The sequence below is a fragment of the Anomaloglossus baeobatrachus genome, chromosome 1 (genome assembly GCF_048569485.1).
Source record: "Anomaloglossus baeobatrachus isolate aAnoBae1 chromosome 1, aAnoBae1.hap1, whole genome shotgun sequence".
Classification (NCBI taxonomy): domain Eukaryota; kingdom Metazoa; phylum Chordata; class Amphibia; order Anura; family Aromobatidae; genus Anomaloglossus; species Anomaloglossus baeobatrachus.
Window position 1 is genome coordinate 321,317,601 of NC_134353.1, and position 22,603 is coordinate 321,340,203.

The following is a 22,603-nucleotide window of genomic DNA, read 5'->3' on the forward strand; positions in this document are numbered from 1 at the left end:
CACCTTCTCCTGTATCATTCAGTGACAAAATGGACAGAAAACAGATGGAATCTGTATGTTATCAGATTTTTTTTTATGGGCACAAAGCCTTTCATTGCAGAGTTTGAGCAAACACTGATTAATATTGGACATGTCTCTGCAACTTTGCACGGACCATTCAGTCCATTAAAAAAAAAAAATTCACTGTTCTCAGCGGCAACCAATTGGTGCAGAGGGGGCGCAGTAAAGGTGACGCAACTACATGCATACATGTCACACTTTAAGTTCTCATCTAGGTCATTAACGAGATCGTTGGTAGGCATCAAACAAACAGATCCATCCTGCCCAGCATGACATGTGAACAGCCCCATAGCACTCGTACCCATGAAACACACAGATCGCATGTGAATGAGCCTTGAATAAGCTATAGTGGCCTGCAGTGTCTCCGGACTTGTCTCCCATCAAGCACATCTGGGATATCACTGGTCGACAATTGCAAAGAGCCGCCAGCATCTTGATGATTTGTGTGCACAAGTGAATTAAACGTGGCATAATATTCCTCGGACAACCATTATTAATCTCCTTGGTAGTGGTACAAGGCATGTAAGGGTGTGCATTTCTGTGCATGGCACGCATACTTCATACTGAAAATCAAGATGATTGGAAAACTTGGTTTCCTTTTTTTCATATCGTTAACATGTCTATCCATCCTGTGATTTCCATAACGCCACGACTTGTCTTGATGTTGCCATATCAATGTTGAGGAATGTATTTACATACCATTTAATCATTGCATGAATACACATTTAAAAAAAGAAAAAAAAATAGTAATAATCGCCTGATGAACTTCTATGCGTGATAGTCACAAACCTGATGTATAAAACCCTTAGTAGAATAGGCAAATCTCATACAAATACAATCTCCAGTGTGCATTTTTCCAAACGCTCTTCACTTTATTTAATGTAAGAGTGTATAGTGATTATTCAAGAAAGGGAGCAATTTTGTTACAATAACCTGGCTATATACCGGAAAGTTTACTGGTGTTGGAGAAACGGATGGTTATGCAATTATTCTATCCAGATAAAGAGCACATTTTTGGCCAGAAGGTACAATTGGACTCACAATAGATAATACAATTTACTTTTACCAAAAATAAAATACAAATATACATCATTTCATACATTTCAGCAGCAAATGATCTCATATTGTGTCACAGTAACAAAGTTTAATGTCAGCCATTTTTTAATTAGTCCTTGATCCAACATCTGATGGCACCAAGCTTTATAGCCTGAAATCCCAGTCTGCTCTGCCTTTGACGACTGGAAGCTTGAAGGACAAAAAACCATTAAGATCTAACGGCGTTCAAGCAGAGAACAACAAGTTTCCTGCTAAGCATTGGACATTTTCAAGATGTGCATTTGGGGGGCAACGGTCATGTCAGTCTTTATAAGAAAGCCCTCATCGATATTCCAGCTTGACAAGTAACATTAATTTAGTTGTCTTAATCGACATGGATCCGATCTCTTAGTGTGTGCAGGAATGGAGTCATTTCCAGTTTCTATACCAGTTCATACAATGCCCGGTTTTAGGATGGACTAGAATACTGCTGTATCAGTCTCTTGTAACAGTGGTTACACACACGTTCTGGATTAATAGAGGATGGAAGAGGGATCTCATTAGATGAGCACGTGGAGCAGAATATCCCACCACAATTCTTACATTCATTCTGAAAAAAAAGGGGAGACAATGTATTAAAATATAAATCTTAAACGCTAAAGCACATGCTTAGGTAAAAACGTCAGTCATGAGCTTTTATTTATATTAGTACACCCATCATCAGTGACTTAGAAATAATCTGAACAGGATTTTGCTACCCCATTTTAGAGTAGAGACCCTAATAACAGGGATGTGTCACTTACTGGACGGCTTGCTGCAGATTTAAGAAATTCACTGAGCTCTGTATAATCCCCCCCCCCAAACCATTAGTTGACAGCCCTCTGTGTACACTGGCATCTTTCTGTCTATGCAATCTGTGGAGGGGTTATACAGAACTCATTAATATAGAGGACTACATGGCAGCAGGTTTACTAGTCTTCTAATCATAATCTGCTAATAAAACAACAATTTAAATCAAAACTACAGCAAGCAGACCAGTAAGTGACACATTGCTGGAATCAGGGTCTCTGCCCCCTACTCTCAGTTTATATGGAAAAGCGATATTACCCAGCTAAAGAAGACCTGTCAGCTGTTTTTTTTTTTTTTTTTTAATCTGCAATGTGATTTCAGAGACATCGGACTTTTTATTTACTGCTAACTGTTATCAACAAAAGGTCGTGCTCACATTATTTTCGGAAGATGTGTCTTTAGGCTGCTCAGCACTATTATTTCGTGAGCAATGACCATAAAAAATATGTCTAAAAAAAAAAAAATCCATCTCTCGAAAACAGAATATTGAAGAGAGCAACAGAAAAAGATAAATAAATGCTCACTTTTGCCCTGGTGATCGGTCTTTAATGATTGCTAGGAATACTGTGTCTAGACTGCCACCAATCCTGAAAAGTTCTGTTCAAACACTGCATCCCTTTCATGTTTCTTCCATCTGCGCAAGTGGGTACTGGCCACTATTACACTATTTGTAGTGGTGCAATCAAATACACAATTTCATACTGGGTTATGCTTATGAAGATTTCATTATTTTTCTACAAAGGAACCCTCCAGCTTGGAAAGATGGTGGAATTTATAATCAGCATGTTATAGAACAATGGGAGATGAGCAGATTACGCTTACTCAGCTTACTTTAGACTAGCAGTGAATTGGGTGGTCCTGTTCAGATAATTATTGGCCTTCCGTGTGTAAGGGTTCTTTTACATTTTGCGATTCTCAACGATAAACAATTGCTATTCAGAAACACGTTTACCAGTCAGTGGTTATTTAACAGCCTGTTTACATGGGCCGACCGGGCTTCAGATGCACACTCAACAAGCGTACTCGGCAGCGCGAGTCCTGTGTACAAAGGAAGATGCACCGTGGAGAACAAAGACTTTTTGTGCAGCACAAAGAATCATTTACGCCGATAAATGAGGGATTTTTTCCTCATTTGTCTGGTGATCGGCATTTAAGCTGCATGATTATTGTCAAAGGAGCATGTCACTGAGTAAGGCTAGGTTCACATGTCCGTTGTTTTGCATCAGTCACATGCGTTGCTTGACACTTGTGACTGATGCGTTGTACAACAGGTGACAAGAATTGGAATTCATTGTCATGATAAAGCTGATTCCGTTGTAAAACTAGAGAGAGATCAGCTGATTTCCTGGCCGCCGGCTTTTGAGAGCAATCAGCTGATCTCCCGGCCGCCGGCTTTTGAGAGCAATCAGCTGATCTCCCGGCCGCCGGCTTTTGAGAGCAATCAGCTGATCTCCCGGCCGCCGGCTTTTGAGAGCAATCAGCTGATCTCCCGGCCGCCGGCTTTTGAGAGCAATCAGCTGATTTCCTGGCCGCCGGCTTCTGGGAACGATCAGCTGATCGGCCGGCTATTGTGAACAATCAGCTGATCGCTCTCAAAAGCTAGTGGCCAGGAAATCAGCTGATCGTTCGGCCGCCGAGAGAGAGACATTCGCTTGAATGACTAAACACAAGATTTGAGCATGCGCAGTGAAAACATAAGGATTCCGCTGCTCAAAAAGAAGGGAATTTTGTTACTTACCGTAAATTCCTTTTCTTCTAGCTCTTATTGGGAGACCCAGACGATTGGGGTATAGCTACTGCCCTCCGGAGGCCACACAAAGCACTACACTAAAAAGTGCAAGGCCCCTCCCCCTCTGGCTATACCCCCCCGTGGTATCACGGGTTCTCCAGTTTTAGTGCCAAAGCAAGAAGGAGGAAGCCAATAACTGGTTTAAACAAATTAACTCCGAATAACGTCGGAGAACTGAAAAACCGTTCAACATGAACAACATGTGTACCCGCAAACAACCAAGAAATCCCGAAGGACAACAGGGCGGGTGCTGGGTCTCCCAATAAGAGCTAGAAGAAAAGGAATTTACGGTAAGTAACAAAATTCCCTTCTTCTTCAGCGCTCTATTGGGAGACCCAGACGATTGGGACGTCCAAAAGCTGTCCCTGGGTGGGTAAAGAGATACCTCATGTTAGAGCTGCAAAACAGCCCTCCCCTACGGGGATGTCACTGCCGCCTGCAGGACTCTTCTACCTAAGCTGGCATCCGCCGAAGCATAGGTATGCACCTGATAATGTTTGGTGAAAGTGTGCAGACTCGACCAGGTAGCTGCCTGGCACACCTGTTGAGCCGAAGCCTGGTGTCGTAGCGCCCAGGACGCACTCACGGCTCTGGTTGAATGGGCTTTCAGCCCTGAAAGAACCGGAAGCCCTGCAAAACGGTAGGCTTCCAGAATTGGTTCTTTGATCCATCGAGCCAGGGTGGCTTTAGAAGCCTGCAACCTCTTGCGCGTACCAGCGACAAGGGCATCGGAACGGCGTACGGGCGCCGTGCGGGAAATGTAGATTCTGAGTGCTCTCACCAGATCTAGCAAACGTAAATCATTCTCATACCGGTGAACCGGATGAGTGCAAAAGGACGGTAAGGAGATATCCTGATTAAGATGAAACGAGGATACTACCTTAGGGAGAAACTCCGGAATGATGCGCAGCACTACCTTGTCCTGGTGAAACACCAGGAAGGGAGCCTTGGATGACAGAGCTGCCAGCTCAGACACTCGCCGAAGCGATGTGATCGCAACGAGAAACGCCACCTTCTGTGACAGGCGAGAAAAGGAAACTTCCTTCAGAGGCTCGAAAGGCGGCTTCTGGAGAGCAACTAGAACCCTGTTCAGATCCCATGGATCCAACGGCCGCTTGTACGGGGGTACGATATGACAAACCCCCTGCGGGAACGTGCGCACCTTAGAAAGACGTGCTAGACGCTTCTGAAAAAACACGGATAGTGCTGAGACTTGCCCTTTGAGGGAGTCTGGCGACAAGCCCTTTTCTAACTCCTATTGTAGAAAGGAAAGAAAGATAGGCAACGCAAATGGCCAGGGAGACACTCCCTGAGTAGAGCACCAGATTAAGAAAACCTTCCACGTTCTGTGGTAGATCTTAGCAGACGTGGGCTTCCTAGCCTGTCTCATGGTGGCAACGACCCCTTGGGATAATCCTGAAGACGCTAGGATCCAGGACACACAAGCCACACAGTCAGGTTCAGGGCCGCAGAATTCCGATGGAGAAAACGGCCCTTGAGACAGTAAGTCTGGTCGGTCTGGTAGTGACCCCGGTCGGCCGACCGTGAGATGCCACAGATCCGGGTACCACGATCTCCTCGGCCAGTCTGGTGCGACGAGTATGACGCGGCTGCAATCGGATCTGATTTTTGCGCAGTACTCTGGGCAAGAGTGCCAGAGGTGGAAACACATATGTGAGCCGGAACTGCGACCAATCTTGCACTAAGGCGTCTGCCGCCAGAGCTCTGTGATCGCGCGATCGTGCCATAAATGCCGGGACCTTGTTGGTGTGCCGAGACGCCATTAGGCCGACGTCCGGCCCCCCCCAGCGGCAACAGATTTCCTGAAACACGTCCGGGTGAAGGGACCATTCCCCCGCGTCCATGCCCTGGCGACTGAGGCAGTCTGCTTCCCAGTTTTCTACGCCCGGGATGTGAACTGCGGATATGGTGGATGCTGTGTCCTCCACCCACATGAGGATTCGCCGGACTTCCTGGAAGGCTGCTGACTGCGTGTCCCTCCTTGGTGGTTGATGTATGCCACCGCTGTGGAGATGTCCGACTGGATTCGGATCTGCTCCCTTCTAGCCACTTTTGGAAAGCTAATAGGGTAAGATACCCTGCCCCGATTTCCAGCACATCGAACTGAAGGGTGGACTCCTGCTGAGTCCACGTCCCCTGAGCCATGTGGCGGAGACAAACTGCTCCCCACCCTGACAGACTCGTATCTGTCGTGACCACTGCCCAGGATGGGGGCTATGGCAATGAGGTGGGAATAAGCCCTATTGCAGAGAGTCCTCGGCCGTCAGGGAAAGGGAGACTTCCCGTCCAGGCAGGTTGACTGCCCATCCCATTGGCGGAGAATGTCCCATTGCCGTTGGCGCAGATGAAACTGCGCAAAGAGAACTGCCTCGATGGCTGCCACCATCTTCCTTAGGAAGTGCATGAGGCGCCTTAAGGGGTGCGACTGGCCTTGAAGGAGAGACTGCACCTCTGTCCGCAGTGAACGCTGCTGGTTCAGCGGAAGCTTCACTATGGCTGATAGAGTATGAAACTCCATGCCGAGATACGTTAGTGATTGAGTCGGAGACAGATTTGACCTTGCCAAATTGATGATCCACCCGAAAGTCTGGAGAGTCTCCAGCGTAACATTCAGGCTGCGTTGGCATGCCTCGAGGGAGGTTGCTTTGACGAGTAGATCGTCCAAGTACGGAATCACCGGGTGTCCGTGAGAGTGCAAGACTGCTACCACTGCTGCCATGACCTTGGTGCCCACCCGTGGGGCTGTCCCAGACTGAATGGCAGAGCTACGAACAGAAGATGTTCGTCTCCTATCACAAACGTAGAAAACGTTGGTGCTCCGTAGCAATTGGCACGTGGAGATAGGCATCTTTGATGTCTGTTGAGGCAAGGAAGTCTCCTCGAGACATTGAGGCAATGACGGATCGGAGGGATCCCATCCGGAACCGCCTGGCGTTCGCATGCTCGTTGAGCAGTTTCAGAACCAGAACAGGACGGAAGGAACCGTCCATTTTTGGAGCCACAAAGAGATTGGAGTACAAACCCTCGCCCTCGTTCCTGAGGGGGGACAGGGATCACCACTCCTTCTGCTCTTAGAGCGTCCACCGCCTGCAGCAGGGCATCTGCTCGGTGGAGAGGTGGGGCCGTTCTGAAGAATGGAGTCGGAGGACGAGAACAGAACACTGTCCTGTGCACGTGAGCACAATGTCCGTCACCCACCGGTCTGTGACCTGTGGCAGCTAAATGTCGCCAAAGGCGGGGAAGTCTGCCATCAACCGCGGATGCGGAGAGAGAGAGAGCTGAGAGTCCTGAGGAGACCGCCTTGGTAGCGGTTCCTCCGACTGCCTTCCTTGGGCGAGATTGAGCCCGGCCGGAATCTGAGCCCGTCTGAGGTTTTGTAGCCCTTTTGCACGAGGACAATTGGGACCTGCCGGAGCTTGGGAAGGACCGAAACCTCGACTGTACTTTTAGGACAGCATTAACAGGGTAAGTCGCAGTGCAGACATTGCGGGGTTACGGACGCCTCTGCGGTACAGATGTCCCTGCTCAAGGTCAGCTGCGCAAGAACAGCAGAAAAGGTTAGGTTGCCAATACGGCTGTGGATGCCGGAGCAACCGACACGCCGATAGCCTCCTAGACAGATTTCAACCAGAGTCCATCTGTCTGTGAATGGCATCTTGAAGTGAAGCCCCATCTCCAGTGCAACTATGGCTCTATATGCAAGCCTGGAGATTGGAGAATCCACCTTTGGACCCTGGGTCCAGCGCTGACCACGTCAGGGGAAAAAACGGATAACGTGTATCCTAAAAACGTTTGGAGAAGACGCTTATCTGGTAAGCGTGGTGTTCCTGGACTGCTTCTCTGAAGTCAGCGTGGCCAGAAAAATACTCAATATCTGCGTGAGACACTGAAAAGGAACTTCTCCTGTTCGTCTCCTATCTCCACTGGGGGAGCTGAGGGAGAGAGATCCAACCTTCCATTGATGGACGGTATAGGATCATTCCGTATGGCGTTACCACCCGGTGTATCCGGATTGAGAGCGATGTCAGTATCAAAGCCCTGAAGAGCTGCCTTTTGTTCAAGTAGATTGCCCATGGGTGCAAGTCTCTATATTATGACTACTCCGTCCCTGTCCATGGACAGGGTTGACAGGAGGTTTCTTTGGCCACAACTAGTAGAGCCCCGGCAGACGAAGTGCTAGAGACCCCGGCAGACGACGTGCTACAGGGGAGCATGCACACAATGGGACGGTGTCATGAACAGCATCCCATGTAGTAAAAACAGCACTGAAATCTGTGTTGCTTCTTTGCCGCTGCCGACTAGCTATCTAGAAGTATATAGCCAAGATTGGTGACCGTACATTGCAATGTATAGCATACAGGCATAAAGTACAAATGACCACTGCAGCACAAGCAATACAAGCAGCATAGAAGCCTGTGCCCTGGCACCCCTGCTCTTCTGCTGCTGTATACTAGTCATCTAGGGGAATATAGCCCAGAAGAGTGACCCTACAGTGCAATGTATAGCATACAAGCACAAGTACAAATGAACACTGCAGCACATGCAATCCAAGCAGCATAGAAGCCTGTGCCCTGGCACCTCTGCTCTTCTGCTGCTGTATACTGGTCATCTAGGGGAATATAGCCCAGAAGAGTGACCATACAGTGCAATGTATAGCATACAAGCACAAGTACAAATGCACACTGCCGCCCATGCAATACAAGCAGCATAGAAAAAAAAAAAAAACCTGTGCCCCAGCACCCTTGGTTTTCTGCTGCTGTAGTCTAGCCATTCCAGGAGAATATAGCTAAGACTAGCGACTGTACAGTGCAATGTATAGCATATAAGCATAAATGAACACCTCAGTCGTGCAAAACAAGCAGCCTAGAAAGCCTGTGCTTTAGCACACCTGCTTTCCTGCTGCTGATGTGTCGCTCCCCCAGCGGGCATATAGCGACCTATGTAGTTAAAAACAACACATGTATACACTGCAGTTATATCGTGGTCAGCACTATGTGTGCCTCTTACCGCCCGCCTATAAGCGGGTGTATGATCGCCACTGTCCTGCCTTGGTGCCCCGAGCTGCAGTAATGGCTGCCGGCTTCTTCCCCAGCTCGTGTGAGTAGGGGCGGGCCGTGGGCGTGCCCCCAAGGCAGAGCGGGAATCCGGCGTCCGACAGAGTGCAGTGAGAGGGCTGGAGCATGTAAAAAGGCTCCAGCCCTCGGCGCTGCTGATTGCTCAGCGCCTGTCCCCTTCCCTGAGTGACAGGGAGGGGGCGGGAACGAAGCGGCACTAGGCCGCAGAAGCCGGGGACTGGAGTTATAAGCGCCGCCGCCGTAAAAGCGCGGTCGGCGCCCAGTCCCCGGCGAACTACAAGTCCCAGCCGCGCCGCCGCTCCCGGAGCGTCCGGCGCGGTAGTTCCCAAAACACAAAGTCACTCAGCAAAGCTGCAGTGACTGTAACCCTTTACTGTCCCCGGCGCACTAGCACACCCAGCAAGTCTGGAGTGTGCTGTGCCTGTGTGTACGGGGACACAGAGTACCTGTAATGGTGCAGGGCCATGTCCCTGAACGGTACTCCAGCTCCGTATCCAGCAGGTTCAAATGGGTCTGTGGATGGAGCCCGGCGTCAGAGCTTTGAGGCCGGCAGGATCCCACTTCCTCAGAGCCCCTCAGGGGGATGTGGAAGGAAAGCAGCATGTGGGCTCCAGCCTCCGTACCAGCAATAGGTACCTCAACCTTACAACACCATCCAGGGGTGAGAAGGGAGCATGCTGGGGACACTATATGTGTCCTCTTTTCTTCCATCCGAAATAGTCAGCAGCTACTGCTGACTAAAATCTGTGGAGCTATGCGTGGATGTCTGACCTCCTTCGCACACAAAGCTAAAACTGGAGAACCCGTGATACCACGGGGGGGTATAGCCAGAGGGGGAGGGGCCTTGCACTTTTTAGTGTAGTGCTTTGTGTGGCCTCCGGAGGGCAGTAGCTATACCCCAATCGTCTGGGTCTCCCAATAGAGCGCTGAAGAAATGTTACATGCTGCGTTCCAGCCACCCGACGGTCAGTCGTTCCACGACTGATCAGTCGGGCGGCGGATGCAACGCAAGGGCATCAGTCACAATCCTCCACTCATACAAGTCTATGAGAAACAATGGAATCCGCCACACGGATGGCGTTGTTCATCCGAGCGGTGGATTGTGACTGATCATAAACAACGGAAATGTGAACATAGCCTAAGTCTACACCACACCTATGCTGCTGAAGAGGGAAGGCATGGCTTAGACTTACCTATGCTACTGTGGCATCCATCTATAAGTGGAAGGCAAACTAAGGGCACCAGGGAGGAGCTAGAAGTTTCATATATGTGAAATGTATAGTCACTTCAGTCCCAAGGCTTTTAGTTCAAATAGGGAATGGTTTAGAGAACAGCTACTAAAGATCTTTAAAGGTAACATTCCAATAGGACAATATATCAACTATATTAACCATATCAAATATATCCAATATATTAATATATCAACGTAAATTGACTGGGGCTGCGGATTTGAATTCCGCAACCGGTCAATGTAAAAATGTAAACCGCAAATGTCATCCTATGATAGGGTAATATGTGTCATAATGACAACATTTCAAGATCAACAGCTGTATTACCACTGTGGGAAGGATGCAGCAGAAATGTTCAATGGGAACCGTAAGGAGTTCTGAATTAGGAGTGAACCTTCATGTTACCTTTGTAAGCAAGATGCTGGATTCTTCTCGACACAGCTGACACATTTGAAGGATCTTCCTTTCATCATCTTTCTCCTAGTACAGTAATAAGAAGTATATTATAGACTGGCATGTGGGTTGAAAGCCATTTTACTATGTGGGGATGAGAGCAACAACTGCTACAGGATAATTGTTTTGATTCAGGGTAAAACTGGACCATTCCCCTGTGGTTGTGCATGTACCCCTTTCCCTTTGTCCCTTCCCATGCCCTGTGGTTGTCCATATGCCCCTTCCATTTTTCCCTTCCCATGCCCTGTGGTTGTCCATATGCCCCTTCCCTTTGTCCCTTCCCATGCCCTGTGGTTGTCCATATGCCCCTTCCCTTTGTCCCTTCCCATGCCCTGTGGTTGTCCATATGCCCCTTCCATTTGTCCCTTCCCATGCCCTGTGGTTGTCCATATGCCCCTTCCCTTTATTTCTTCCTATGCCTTGTTTGATCTTGATAGTCATATAGTGAATACAGGATAAATGTCTATCAGCCACTGATTTACGGAAATGCAGATCCACATTCCCTTTTCAAATAGGCTTGGCAGCATTTATTCAGTGTGATATGCTTTGTTTATACCAGCCGCTGTGGAAAGACAAAGCAAAAGGGAACTTTCCTGCATGTCAAAGGACAGCCACTTTATAACAGACAGAAATGAAAGAATCCTTGAAAGAATAGCAGATGGATCAGTCAGGAGAGTCTTCACAAGTGTGTTCATAGTCTTTGTTATTAATACCTAATTAACTAAATTGGGCTTCTGTTCTGTTTTTCTGCTAAAAAGAAAGTGTTATTGAATAAATCATGTATTGGTGACTAAGTACATTTAAACTTATGGGTGTATTGTAACGACTGAATCTGCGCCCTCAACACCTCCTTTTGGACACGCTCTCCTTTTTCTTGTTTAATCATATTATCAATAAATATACTCTTGAGGTTAGAAAGTAGCATTTCTTGCTGTACACAACCAGTTGACTATGCACAAACCTCACTCTCTGCATTGATTGAAGATAATGTTGGACTGAAAAGAAAAAAAATAACAAACTAAGTATTGGGTAAAATGACAAGAGTAGCAGGAATATGTAAAACCTAAGCAAATGGAAAGGGACCCGGTCCTGTCTGAGAACACTATAAAAAGGGTTATCCACTACTATGGTAAGATAACCCCATCTCATTTCCAATGTTTGCCTCCATTAAAATGAACACACTAATACTCCCCTCCTGTGCCGGAGCGGTTCCAGATGTGTCGGCACTTCCTGTTGATTAATCATACGTCAAAGGCAGAGGAGAGAAGCCAGCTGTGATTGGGCACGGGCTCGTGTGACATCACAACCGTACGTGAGCACTGGAACCACCCTGGCTTGGGAAGCGAGTATAAGTGTTTTTATTTTAATGGGGGCAGACATTGGAAATCAGAAGGGGTTATACTAGTAGTAGATAACCCCTTTATCCTGCAGATATAGGGATAACCTGCAAGTTAATAACATTATGAAGGAGCTTGGCGCAGTGCTGAAAGTGTGGCAGCCGGGGGAAGATTAACTTTATTTCTGCCAGGAGCAACTGGCTTCCAGTCACAAATGTGCCAGAGTGGCTACAGTCATTGCTCACAGAAATGAGAAAAGCGACTATAAGCATACCTAGGCACTGACAGCGGGCTCTGCTCTACTCCAGTACAGTGGCAGCTGCAAGTCAGTCCCGGTGAATGCTTAAAGTCGCCACCCTAAGTGCGGTGATTGGTGACCAAGTGCCCCGGGCATGGCCTGCATGACAAGATCGCTGCTACTATGACAAAGTTAATTTTCTTCCGGGTGCTGCACTTTCAGTACAGCGGCCAGGCACCTGTATAATGCTATTAACCTACAGATTATTAACCTATAGATACAGGGTTAAAGTCCTCATACCTAACAGGTTGTCTTTAAGTAGTCAGGAAGATCCTCGCACATAAGCCTTTGGTATCTATAGAACCCAATTTATGTAATGGGTGCCAAAATTGTATCCTTTCAGCATCTGCTGGGCAGTTGTAGGCCGGATGTCATTTTCGGCCCTTCTGCATAAAGATCTTTAGTCTGCTGTATTTCTCTATACAGAGGAAATAAAGAAATCTTACAAAGTTAAGTATGAGTCTCATTCCAGATTCCCAAATTTCATAGATGTTGTTACCCCTCTATAAACCACTTGTAAGGCCACATCTGGAATATGGGATCTAGTTTTGGGCTCCGCATTTTAAGAAGCACATTCAGAAGTTAGAGTCAGTTCCAAGGCGGCCAACTACAAGGAATGGAAGGCCTCCCATATGATGAGAAGAGTTAAGGGTACTTTACGCGCTGCGATATCTGTTCCAATCGCTAGAGCGCGTACCCGCCCCCGTTGCTTGTGCGACACGGGCAAATCGCTGCCCGTGGCGCACAACATCGCTAACACCCGTCACACAGACTTACCTTCCCTGCGACGTCGGTCTGGCCGGCGAACCGCCTCCTTTCTAAGGGGGCGGTTCGTGCGGCGTCACACTGCAGCCGTCCAATAGCAGAGGAGGGGCGGAGATGAGGGCCGGAACATGCCGCCCACCTCCTTTCTTCCTCATTGCCGGTGGACGCAGGTAAGGAGATGTTCGTCATACCTGCGGTGTCACACATAGCGATGTGTGCTGCCCCAGGAACGACGAACAACCAGCGGCATGCACCACCAACGATATTAAAGAAATAAACGACGTGTCAACGAGCAACGATTTTTCACATTTTTGCGCTCGTTGATAGTCGCTCATTTCTGTCACACACTGCGATGTCGCTAACGGCGGCGGATGTGCGTCACTAACGACGTGACCCCGACGATATATCGTTAGCGATATCGCAGCATGTAAAGTACCCTATAGATATGTTTGACTTACAAAAAAAGACGTTTCAGAGGCGATCTCATTTATATATGTATAAATACATTGTGGCCAATTTAAAGGACTGGCACATGACTTATTCCTTCCAAAGACAATATTAAGGACCAAGGGGCATACACTGCGAGAGGGAAAAAAAGTGATTCCGGCTAAATAGGAAAGGGTTCTTTACAGTTAGAGCAGTCAGACTGTGGAATGCCCTACCACAAGAGGTAGTAATGGCAGATACTATAACAGCTTTTATAAAAGGGCTGGATGATTTTCTCAGCACACACAACATTGTTGGTTATAAGTGGCGTAGTAACCAAATGTAGAATTGATGGAGAAAGGTTTAACTAGATGGACCTAGGTCTTTTTTCAACCTATGTAACTATACTATATGTAACAGCAAATCTAATGCAAGATACTTGCTTCATAGGAGAATGACACCAAAGTAATATTCAAATGATAAAAAAAAAAAAAGGGGAAAAACTTAGCAGGATGTTTCATGCATTGTTATAGATAGGTACACGCACATATTGGGGTTGAACGTGAAGGCTGTAAGCTAAATTTGGGAGTTTTACATACAGTATGTGGTCACTCACACAGTGAATGATGCTGCGCTGACTCATGTCTAGAGTCAATAGCCGTAATCTAATTTACGTACCGTTCTTTTGTAGTATGTTGCAGTGATATGTGCAATGTGTCATAGAATGAGTATTTGTTGTGCCTTCTCCAGCCAAGTAAAGACAACATACATCATTTATAAAACACCAACCACCACTAAAAGATTAGGAAGTCCTGATCTAAAACCTTGAAGTACCCTGGTATCTCAAGTCTCATCAGCCATCCTCATCCAAATAAGCCATGCACTACCCAAAAGGTGGAAAAGCACTGCCTATTGCACACCGTCTAAGCTAGAAGAGATGTTCAGTAAAATGACCTACAGTTTATTCTAGACAAGAACAGAAAGAATAAAAGAAAATGAAGTTATGCTGCGTTTAATATCATCGCAGGTGATTACATACTTCTGTGTAGTGCTACTTGTTTCGGTAACAGCTTGTCTCACATTTTCATCTGCTCCTTTATGTGGTGTATTCTGATGAAGAAAAAAAAAAAGATTTTATTAAGTATTTTAGAACCTTTTCAGAAAAACTGATACGGATTTAAAACCATTTTAAAAAGAAATGTCTGGTTTGGTGAGGTCCCTTTATTTACAACTTCCATTAAATATCTAAAGTGGAGGCTGGCAATAAAGAGTGGTGCTCCCTGCAGAACTCCACTTGCCATCGCATGACCTAGGTAGATAACTGAGATCACTGGACACTATCATTTTTAGTATTGGTCCAGTGGTGGTGCTGCAAAAAAATTAGCTAAAAGGATGCTTCACAGATCACATCTGATCGAAGTGGGGATCCTTGAAATAAAAGGGATACCCGAATGCTAAAACAGGGTAAGGCCATGGGGCCATAGTGACTGCTTAGTGGCTACAGTGCCAATCGCCACCACAGTTTTATGATTGTTTAAGAAGCAGTCACTTAATTTTGCAAGAAACCAGGTGCTTGATTAATAATTAACATGGGTGATCATGATTAAGGGTGGAAACACCAGAAACGTGTTGATGCATACGCCATTATAGCTGCTTCCTTGTGAAAAATGTTGATGTCCTGTGTGCTTGAAATTCTCAAGAAATAAAGAATAAACTGATGATTTGAGCTGGACTTTCCTGTGTTATTTGCTCGATTATCAGGCTGTGGTGGGGCCTTTGTCCGGGCTCTGAACTGAGAGTGGATACAGAAATGTTGGCTGGATTTGTTGCTACTATTTCGCTTGATCAATAATACCCATGCAGCCATAGTAGCCGCACACTTTTGTCCATGTCCGCACCACTATTCCTCTGCTAAATCAAACAACTGTTAAAGAAACCAATTTACAAAACTGCAAAGGCTAGCCTTAAACCTAGCGTATATTTAGGTGGCACAATTTACAAGGAACCGAAGATGGTTCCATTCTTAGCTTTTTCTGAAAAGCAGAGCTGGTGAGAGACATTTCTGTAAAATGGACAGGTTTGTGTTATGTCCAGAACTACAATAGGTGCTAGTAAAAACTACCCATGTACTTGCTGATCAACGAACGATGAAAGTTTTAGATATAACCTGATGAAAAATGAAATAAACCAAATCCTTTAGTTGGGTGCACACGCTGATGTTTGTAACATTACCATAAAGAAAAAAGAAATGGCTTTCAAACATCTTTATTGTGCTGGTGCAAGGTTTCCTCTCATTGATCATATTAAAAAAGGTAACAGTGTTTTGACATATCAAATCCAGTTCTCACCATGTTTTTTTGCAGAAGATGGGGTATTCTTAGAGGTGAGTATTTATTTTCAGGCAGGCTTTTTTCTTTCGGATTTCCAGAAGACTTTCGATTTCGTTCTTTCTTCAGTTCCTTTTCACAATGACCGCTAAAGAAGACCAGAAGAGAAAATAATTTTAGGTTACATAACTTTAAAATACCTTTATCATTTTGCGAACAGTTTACCATGTTATGGAGCTGTGCAAGATCTGATCTTACAATGATTCTGCTGCTGCCCTTTTATCTAATACAATATTTGTGTCTCTATGGTAACAGACTACAAACAAAACTGGAGTTGTCAGATCCTACAGTTATGACAAATGTCCCCTACTTCCTACTAATTACTTAATGTATGTTTGCAGTAAATCTTAGAGAGGTTGTCCACTACTCGGACACCATTTCTCAATTCGAGTAGTTGCCCTCTGGTAAAATAAAAAAAAACACTTTTACTCCCTTTCTGGTGCCAGTGATGTTCCAGTAGCATTGGCACTTGCTCTCCCAGGGCTCACGCAACGTTTTTACGTTACGCAAGGCCTTCGCCCAGTCAGGACTGGTTTCACAGGACCCCATCTTCGAATGTATCAAATATCAACAAAAAGTACGTACTAGACGCAGCTCAGACTTCCGCTTGATACTTGATTCATCCGAAGGCAGAGACCTGAGAAGCCAGCACTGACTGGGCGAAGGCCTGCGTGACATAACGTTGAGTGAGCCCTGGGAGAGCAAATGCCTGCCGACACTGATGGACGTGACCGGCAGCAAGTATAAGTATTTTTTACGTTAACAGGGGACAAGCTTGGTGAATGAGAATGGGTTGTACAAGTAGTAGACAACCCCCTTAAATAAACGGCTGCTGATTTTCATATATAGTAAGCTGTAAAGTTCTTTCTTTACTTCTGAACAAGCTAAAAATGTAATCATTAAAACTAATAATGTCTATGCAATTAAAGTGAGATTTGACCAAAACCACAGACTGCCATGATTATAATCATTGCAAACAGCTTAGAAAGGCTACTACTTTAAATCAATAACTTCTCACACCATTGGTGATTTTTTTTTTAGATTGCTCAGAAGCAGTAGCATGTGAAATTATTCCTATGCAGGAATTCCAAAATTGTAATTCTGTCTACATGAGAAATCTTGGTCTTGCACTTCAGCTTGTGGTGACTAAAGAAAAGTTAAATAGAATTATTTCAATATATATAAAAAAAAAAAAAAAAAAAGAAAAAAATAGTACTTTAAATATTTAAAAAAATTATAGTTAGGGGAAAAAAAAAAAATCTACTTATGGACACAAGGTGGATGGCTGAAATCTCCAGACCTCACCAGACAGCTGCTCTACCTTGAATACATTTACTGTTGGACTAAATTGCTTAAAAGGAACCTGTAAGCCGTTATGCGCACGCTGCTTTTTTTGCTGCGTTGTTGCCGCTTTTTGGGTGCAGTTTTGGGTGCAGCTTGTGATCCTAACCTGCATGTATGACCTATCCCAGCAAAGTCTATGGAGAAATCCGAAAGGTTGAGAGCACGTTGCTTCTTTTTTGTCTGCAGTTCTGGGTGCAGAAAGAAGCAGCTGTCACTTTTCTGCGTTTTTCCCTGTAATTTGCCATTGACAATGTTAACTAAACACAGGGGAAAAAGTGCACTGAAAACGCTGCAAACCGCGTGCGTTTTTTGATGAGTTTTGGCCAGAGGGTGCGTTTTTTGCTGGAGAAACAAAACTGAAGGGTGCGCACATACCCTTAGGGGCACTTTGCACACTACGACATCGCAGGTGCGATGTCGGTGGGGTCAAATCGAAAGTGACGCACTTCCGGCGTCGCTGTCGACATCGTAGTGTGTAAAGCATTTTTCATACGATTAACGAGCACAAAAGCGTCGTAATCGTATCATCGGAGTAGCGTCGGACATTCCCATGATTTGGGAAAGACCGATGTTACGATGTTGTTCCTCGTTCCTGCGGCAGCACACATTGCTGTGTGTGAAGCCGCAGGAGCGAGGAACATCTCCTACCTGGGTCCCGGCTGCAATGAGGAAGGAAGGAGGTGGGCGGGATGTTTACGTCCCCCTCATCTCCGCCCCTCTGCTTCTATAGGCCGCCTGCCGTGTGTCGTCGCTATGACATCGCACGACCCGCCCCCTTAGGAAAGAGGCGGGTTGCCGGCCAGAGCGACGTCGCAGGGCAGGTAAGTGCGTGTGAAGCTGCCGTAGCGATCATGTTCGCTACGGCAGCTATCACCATGATATCGCAGCTGCGACGGGGGCGGGGACTAACGCGCTCGGCATCGCAGCATCGGCTTGCAATGTCGTAGTGTGCAAAGGGCCCCTTAGGCTCTGTGGCAACGGGAGATCGTACCTGTGGACTTTTCTGCAGGTTCATGCAGCAACTCCTCGGAATCCGCAGCTATACACTGCTGTGGTATATCTGCTGAGTTGTTGCGGTAAACCTGCGGAAACAGTGTGGACTTCATGCAGAATTCCTGCAGATTTCCCACCCTGTATCTCCATAGTGGAGGGGCGTGAATTCCGCAGATAATTCCACATGAATAACGGACATGCAGTTACGTCGGCTGTGGGAAATCCGCCGCATTTTCCGCAGCCGCAAATACTGCAGCATTGATACAGCACTTCACAAATCCCATAGGATAAGATGGGGAGTGTCTGTACTTGCGTAAACTCTCGGATTTAGCTAGAAATTCTAGAAAATCCGCAGGTTTTCCGCGGCAAAATCCGCGGTTACTTTCTCCCGTGGGCACATAGCCTTAGGCCATGTGCCCACGGGCGCTCGTACCTGCGGATATATTCACAGGTACGGCCGCATGTTTCCCGCAGCTGCCCGCCGGCATCCGCAGCTATTTTTAGCTGCGAGTTTCCAGCGGAATAGCTGCGGGAAACATGCGGACTTTCACGCGATTTACCTGCGGACGTCCCGGCCTCTATCTCCATAGCGGAGGGCCGGGATCTCCGCAAGTAAATCCGCATGAATAATTGACATGCAGTTAGGTGCAGCTGAGGGATCTCCGCAGGAGATTCCTCAGCCGCACTTTCCGCAGCGTGGACACAGACACTCCCCATGTCCCATAGGGTAACATGGGGAGTGCCTGTACATGCTAGAACCTGCGGATTTATCTGGAAAATCCAGAAAAATCCGCAGGTTTTCCGCGGCAAACTCCGCAGAAAAAGGCTCCTGTGGGCACATGGCCTTACACTGTACATGCAGTCTATCACATCAGTGTTCTATACGAGGGGGGCCAAGCAGATTGTTTCCTCATAAACCTACATATCAATCAGAATACCAGAACAAAGGCGGGGGGGACTATCAAGTAATGATTTCCAGCTATGCAGAAATGCTATTATTCAATGATTAAGGTTACCCCTCGACTGCTAAACCCAGAATGAGCAGGGAATGACTAAAATATAGGTAACCATGAACTTTTTCCCACAACCCTACCAATAGGCTTAGCTTCTTCCACCTAAACCGCATATCATTTCCTGACAGGTTTCTTGGAAATTTTAAAGACAATGAGGATTCTACATACTGTATATAATATGCATATAGAGCCAGAAAGCATCAGTATTGTCTCTGGAGTGAATGTTCTTTCAGGCTTAAATTAGAATAATTAGCAGCAATTTTCAAGATCAATTTAATTCTCATCCTCTTTAGATTAATAAAGCTACAAATACACAATTACCCTGCTAGCTTATTGAATTGTAGGCTAGTCCAGATGGTGACCATGTGTTACAGAAGAACAGGAAAGCAGCAAATCTTCATCAAAATTGTAACTTATTACTGCCACTAATTAGTATATTGCTAAGAGACAGCATTATAGAAAGATTAAGTTGCAGGAAGCTCAGGAGTAGTGTATCTGTGATTATTACTACCATAGAAGTTTATGTATATTTCACAGTTTCCATAGTAGGAAGGCTTAGAGTGGATTTGTCCTCAAAAATAGGGAAAATTGCAGAATGCTTGTAAAAATAAACCACTCTTTAATTTACATCTTAGGGTACTTTTACATTTGCGTTCAGCGCAGTCCGTCACTATGGAGAATAGCGCAGTCCGTTAACGCACTGCGCTATTCTACATAGACTTGTATGGACGACGCACTGTAACGCAAGTGTCAGCGTTGCATCCGCTGCACGACGCAGCATCATTATTTTGACGCTGCGTCGGGCGGAAGAAACGCAGCATGTAACGTTATTTTGAGCAGCGCAATCCGTAGGATTTCACTTCGCATGCCCTTTTTTTTTTTTTTTTTAAATCACAAACTTTATTTTGTGTCGGTGGCCGAACGTTCAGCTGAGCGCCCGCCCGCCGGCTATTGAGAGCGCTCAGCTGAGCGGCCGGCTATTGAGTGCGCTCAGCTGAGCGCCCGCCCGCCCACCGGCATGCCCGGCCGCTATGTGAGAGCGCTCAGCTGAGCGACCAGCTGCCGGCTATTGAGAGCGCTCAGCTGAGCGCCCGCCCGCCGGCATGCCCGGCCGCCGGCATGTGAGAGCGCTCAGCTGAGCGACCGGCCGCCAACTATTGAGAGCGCTCAGGTGAGCGCCCGCCCACCGGCATGCCCGGCCGCCGGCATGTGAGAGCGTTCAGCTGAGCGACCGGCCGCCGGCAATTGAGAGCGCTCAGCTGATCGTTCACAATAGTCTTCTGCTGGTAAAACTGTAAAGAAGAAAATAAAAATAAAAAAAAATAAATAAATAAATAAAAAGCTTTCCGTTGTTTTGTACGATCCGTTGAATCCTTGTACCACTATATGCAATGCATCCGTTGCATCCGTCACACAGCGCAATGCTACGGAAGCCGTCCGACGACTAAAGAACAGAAGGATTTTTAATTCTATCGTGCACTACTCATTGTTTAGCTCCTCAGTCTCAAAGAAGGGGCTGGTTTCCGAGGCAAGGAGGTCACATTTCCAAGCGCTACTGTGAAGCTGGACAGAAAGTGAAAGTCAGTGTGCTCCTGCGATGCTGCAGAGCCAAGGATAGCTCTGCTTACAGCACAGAAGAGCACGTAGTTCTTGCGGCTAGTCCAAACTGTAAGGCTATGTGCGCACGTGTGCGTAATTCATGCAGTTACGCTGCGCTTTGTAGCGCAGCGTAACTGCATGCGTCCTGCGTCCCCTGCATAATCTATGGAGATTGTGCAGGGGCCGTGCGCACGTGGCGTTTTAGAGCGCAGCGCTTCGGCTTCTGCCAAAGCGCTGCGTTCTAAGAAGTGACATGTCACTTCTTCCGTGCGCTTTGCCGGCAGCTCCTGCTCTGTCTATGGCAGGAGCTGCAGGCAGAGCGCATGGAATCGGGGTTTTTTTTTTTCACTACGGACATTTCTGCAGCGATTTAAAGCACACATGTGCTCTTCAGATCGCTGCAGAAATTTCTGCAGGGCTAGTACGCAACGTGCGCACATAGCCTAAATCATTCAGGAGCGCCAAGCCCCTGGAAAGCAGGAGGACGGGGGGGGAGCACTGTGCTCCCTAAGATAGGATCATGAGAACAACCCTTAAAAAAGAGGTTGCCTTGCTTTTTTTTTTAAACACAATTTTTTAGAAATCGTACCACTTATCTATTTGTTTATCTGATAGTACATTTGCTTAAAGAACTCCAGTGGGTTTTTTTCACCGCTGGGAGTGGTGCTTTAAATCAAAGTTCCCTGCCCCGTTATACTTAAACTCCCTCTTCCATGTCTCCACCTTTTTTTGAAGTCAATCCATTCCCATGGTGCCATCTTGTGAAATTATGATTGTCTGGAAGTCAGAAGTTACACCACAAGCGCTCAATACTAGTCTATGAGAGCCAGAATGCCATCCTCATAGACTCCTCGCATTGATTTGTGACCTCCAGCAGGCTCAATGATATACTGGAGCAGCTAGCAGATCACAAACTTCACTATACCGAATGGAGCTGAACTGTAAACAGATAAAGATGTCGGAGGGCGAGGATAAGACAGGGGGCTTAGATTTAAAGTACCACACCAGCAGTGAAATAAACACTGGATTGGTGCTTTATATAGGGTAATATTATATATATATAAATAAATAAAAAATAACAACAACAAAGAGGATTAAATCCTCCAAAAGTTAAGCAAATACTCACAGACTAATGGCAGAAGATGTAAACTGCCCAGGCCAAAAAGACTAATGCACTGCCAGGATGCAGCAAGACTTCCATTAAATGGAGACATCACAGGTGCAAAAGGAGCTTGATGGTAAAATTGCACACTTGTGACTTGCATAGGGCACTGTTCACACATGCAGGTTCACAGTATCTGGTAAGCAGCCTATTAGTTACGCCCATCACAATAGATGCAAGCGGGCTGCGCCAGTACTATAGTCACTCTCTGTGCATGGAGCACATATATAGTACTGGCGCAGCCCGCTTGCATCTATTGTGATGGGCGTAACTAATAGGCGGCTTACCAGATACTGTGAACCTGCATGTGTGAACAGTGCCCTATGCAAGCCACAAGTGTGCAATTTTACCATCAAGCTCCTTTTGCACCTGTGATGTCTCCATTTAATGGAGGTCTTGTTGCATCCAGGCAATGCATTAGTCTTTTTGGCCTGGGCAGTTTACATCTTCTGCCATTAGTCTGTGAGAATTTAAATAGGGAGTCACTGCAGTAACAGTCACAACCCATAGACTATTTCTGGTCAAAATTAATTTGGGTCTAATCTCGTGTAACCTCAGAGTCAAAAGTCTATATGATGTGGGTATTCTTTATAAGCCTAATGTTTTATAAGGCAGCAGAAAGCAAAGCTATAATACTATCATACAGTTATGGGACCCTTTAATCCAAATGCATGGTGTTTACATTAGCAATTAGAAATTTCCTCTTGTTGCATGCATTTCTTAGCATTCATGTGTTCGTGATCTTATGAGGTTTGTTTAGTGAATAAA

At 46.2% G+C, this 22,603-nt stretch overlaps 1 protein-coding gene across 5 annotated transcripts in view; it reads right to left on the reverse strand.

Annotated features, from left to right (window-relative positions):
- Window positions 1–938: 938 nt before the first annotated feature.
- The window catches only part of RUFY3 (RUN and FYVE domain containing 3), a 143,658-nt gene continuing 121,993 nt past the window's right edge, over window positions 939–22,603 (reverse strand). For 2 of the 5 annotated variants that reach the window (XM_075351590.1, XM_075351597.1), the window contains 5 exons: window positions 15,686–15,812; window positions 14,377–14,447; window positions 11,473–11,506; window positions 10,464–10,538; window positions 939–1,705 (listed from right to left, as the gene is read on the reverse strand). In XM_075351590.1, coding sequence (XP_075207705.1) covers window positions 1,565–1,705; window positions 10,464–10,538; window positions 11,473–11,506; window positions 14,377–14,447; window positions 15,686–15,812 — 448 coding nt within the window. In that variant the 3' untranslated portion in view covers window positions 939–1,564. The remainder of the gene's footprint in view (window positions 1,706–10,463; window positions 10,539–11,472; window positions 11,507–14,376; window positions 14,448–15,685; window positions 15,813–22,603) is intronic. The other 3 variants (XM_075351620.1, XM_075351613.1, XM_075351605.1) reach the window with 2 other exon arrangements.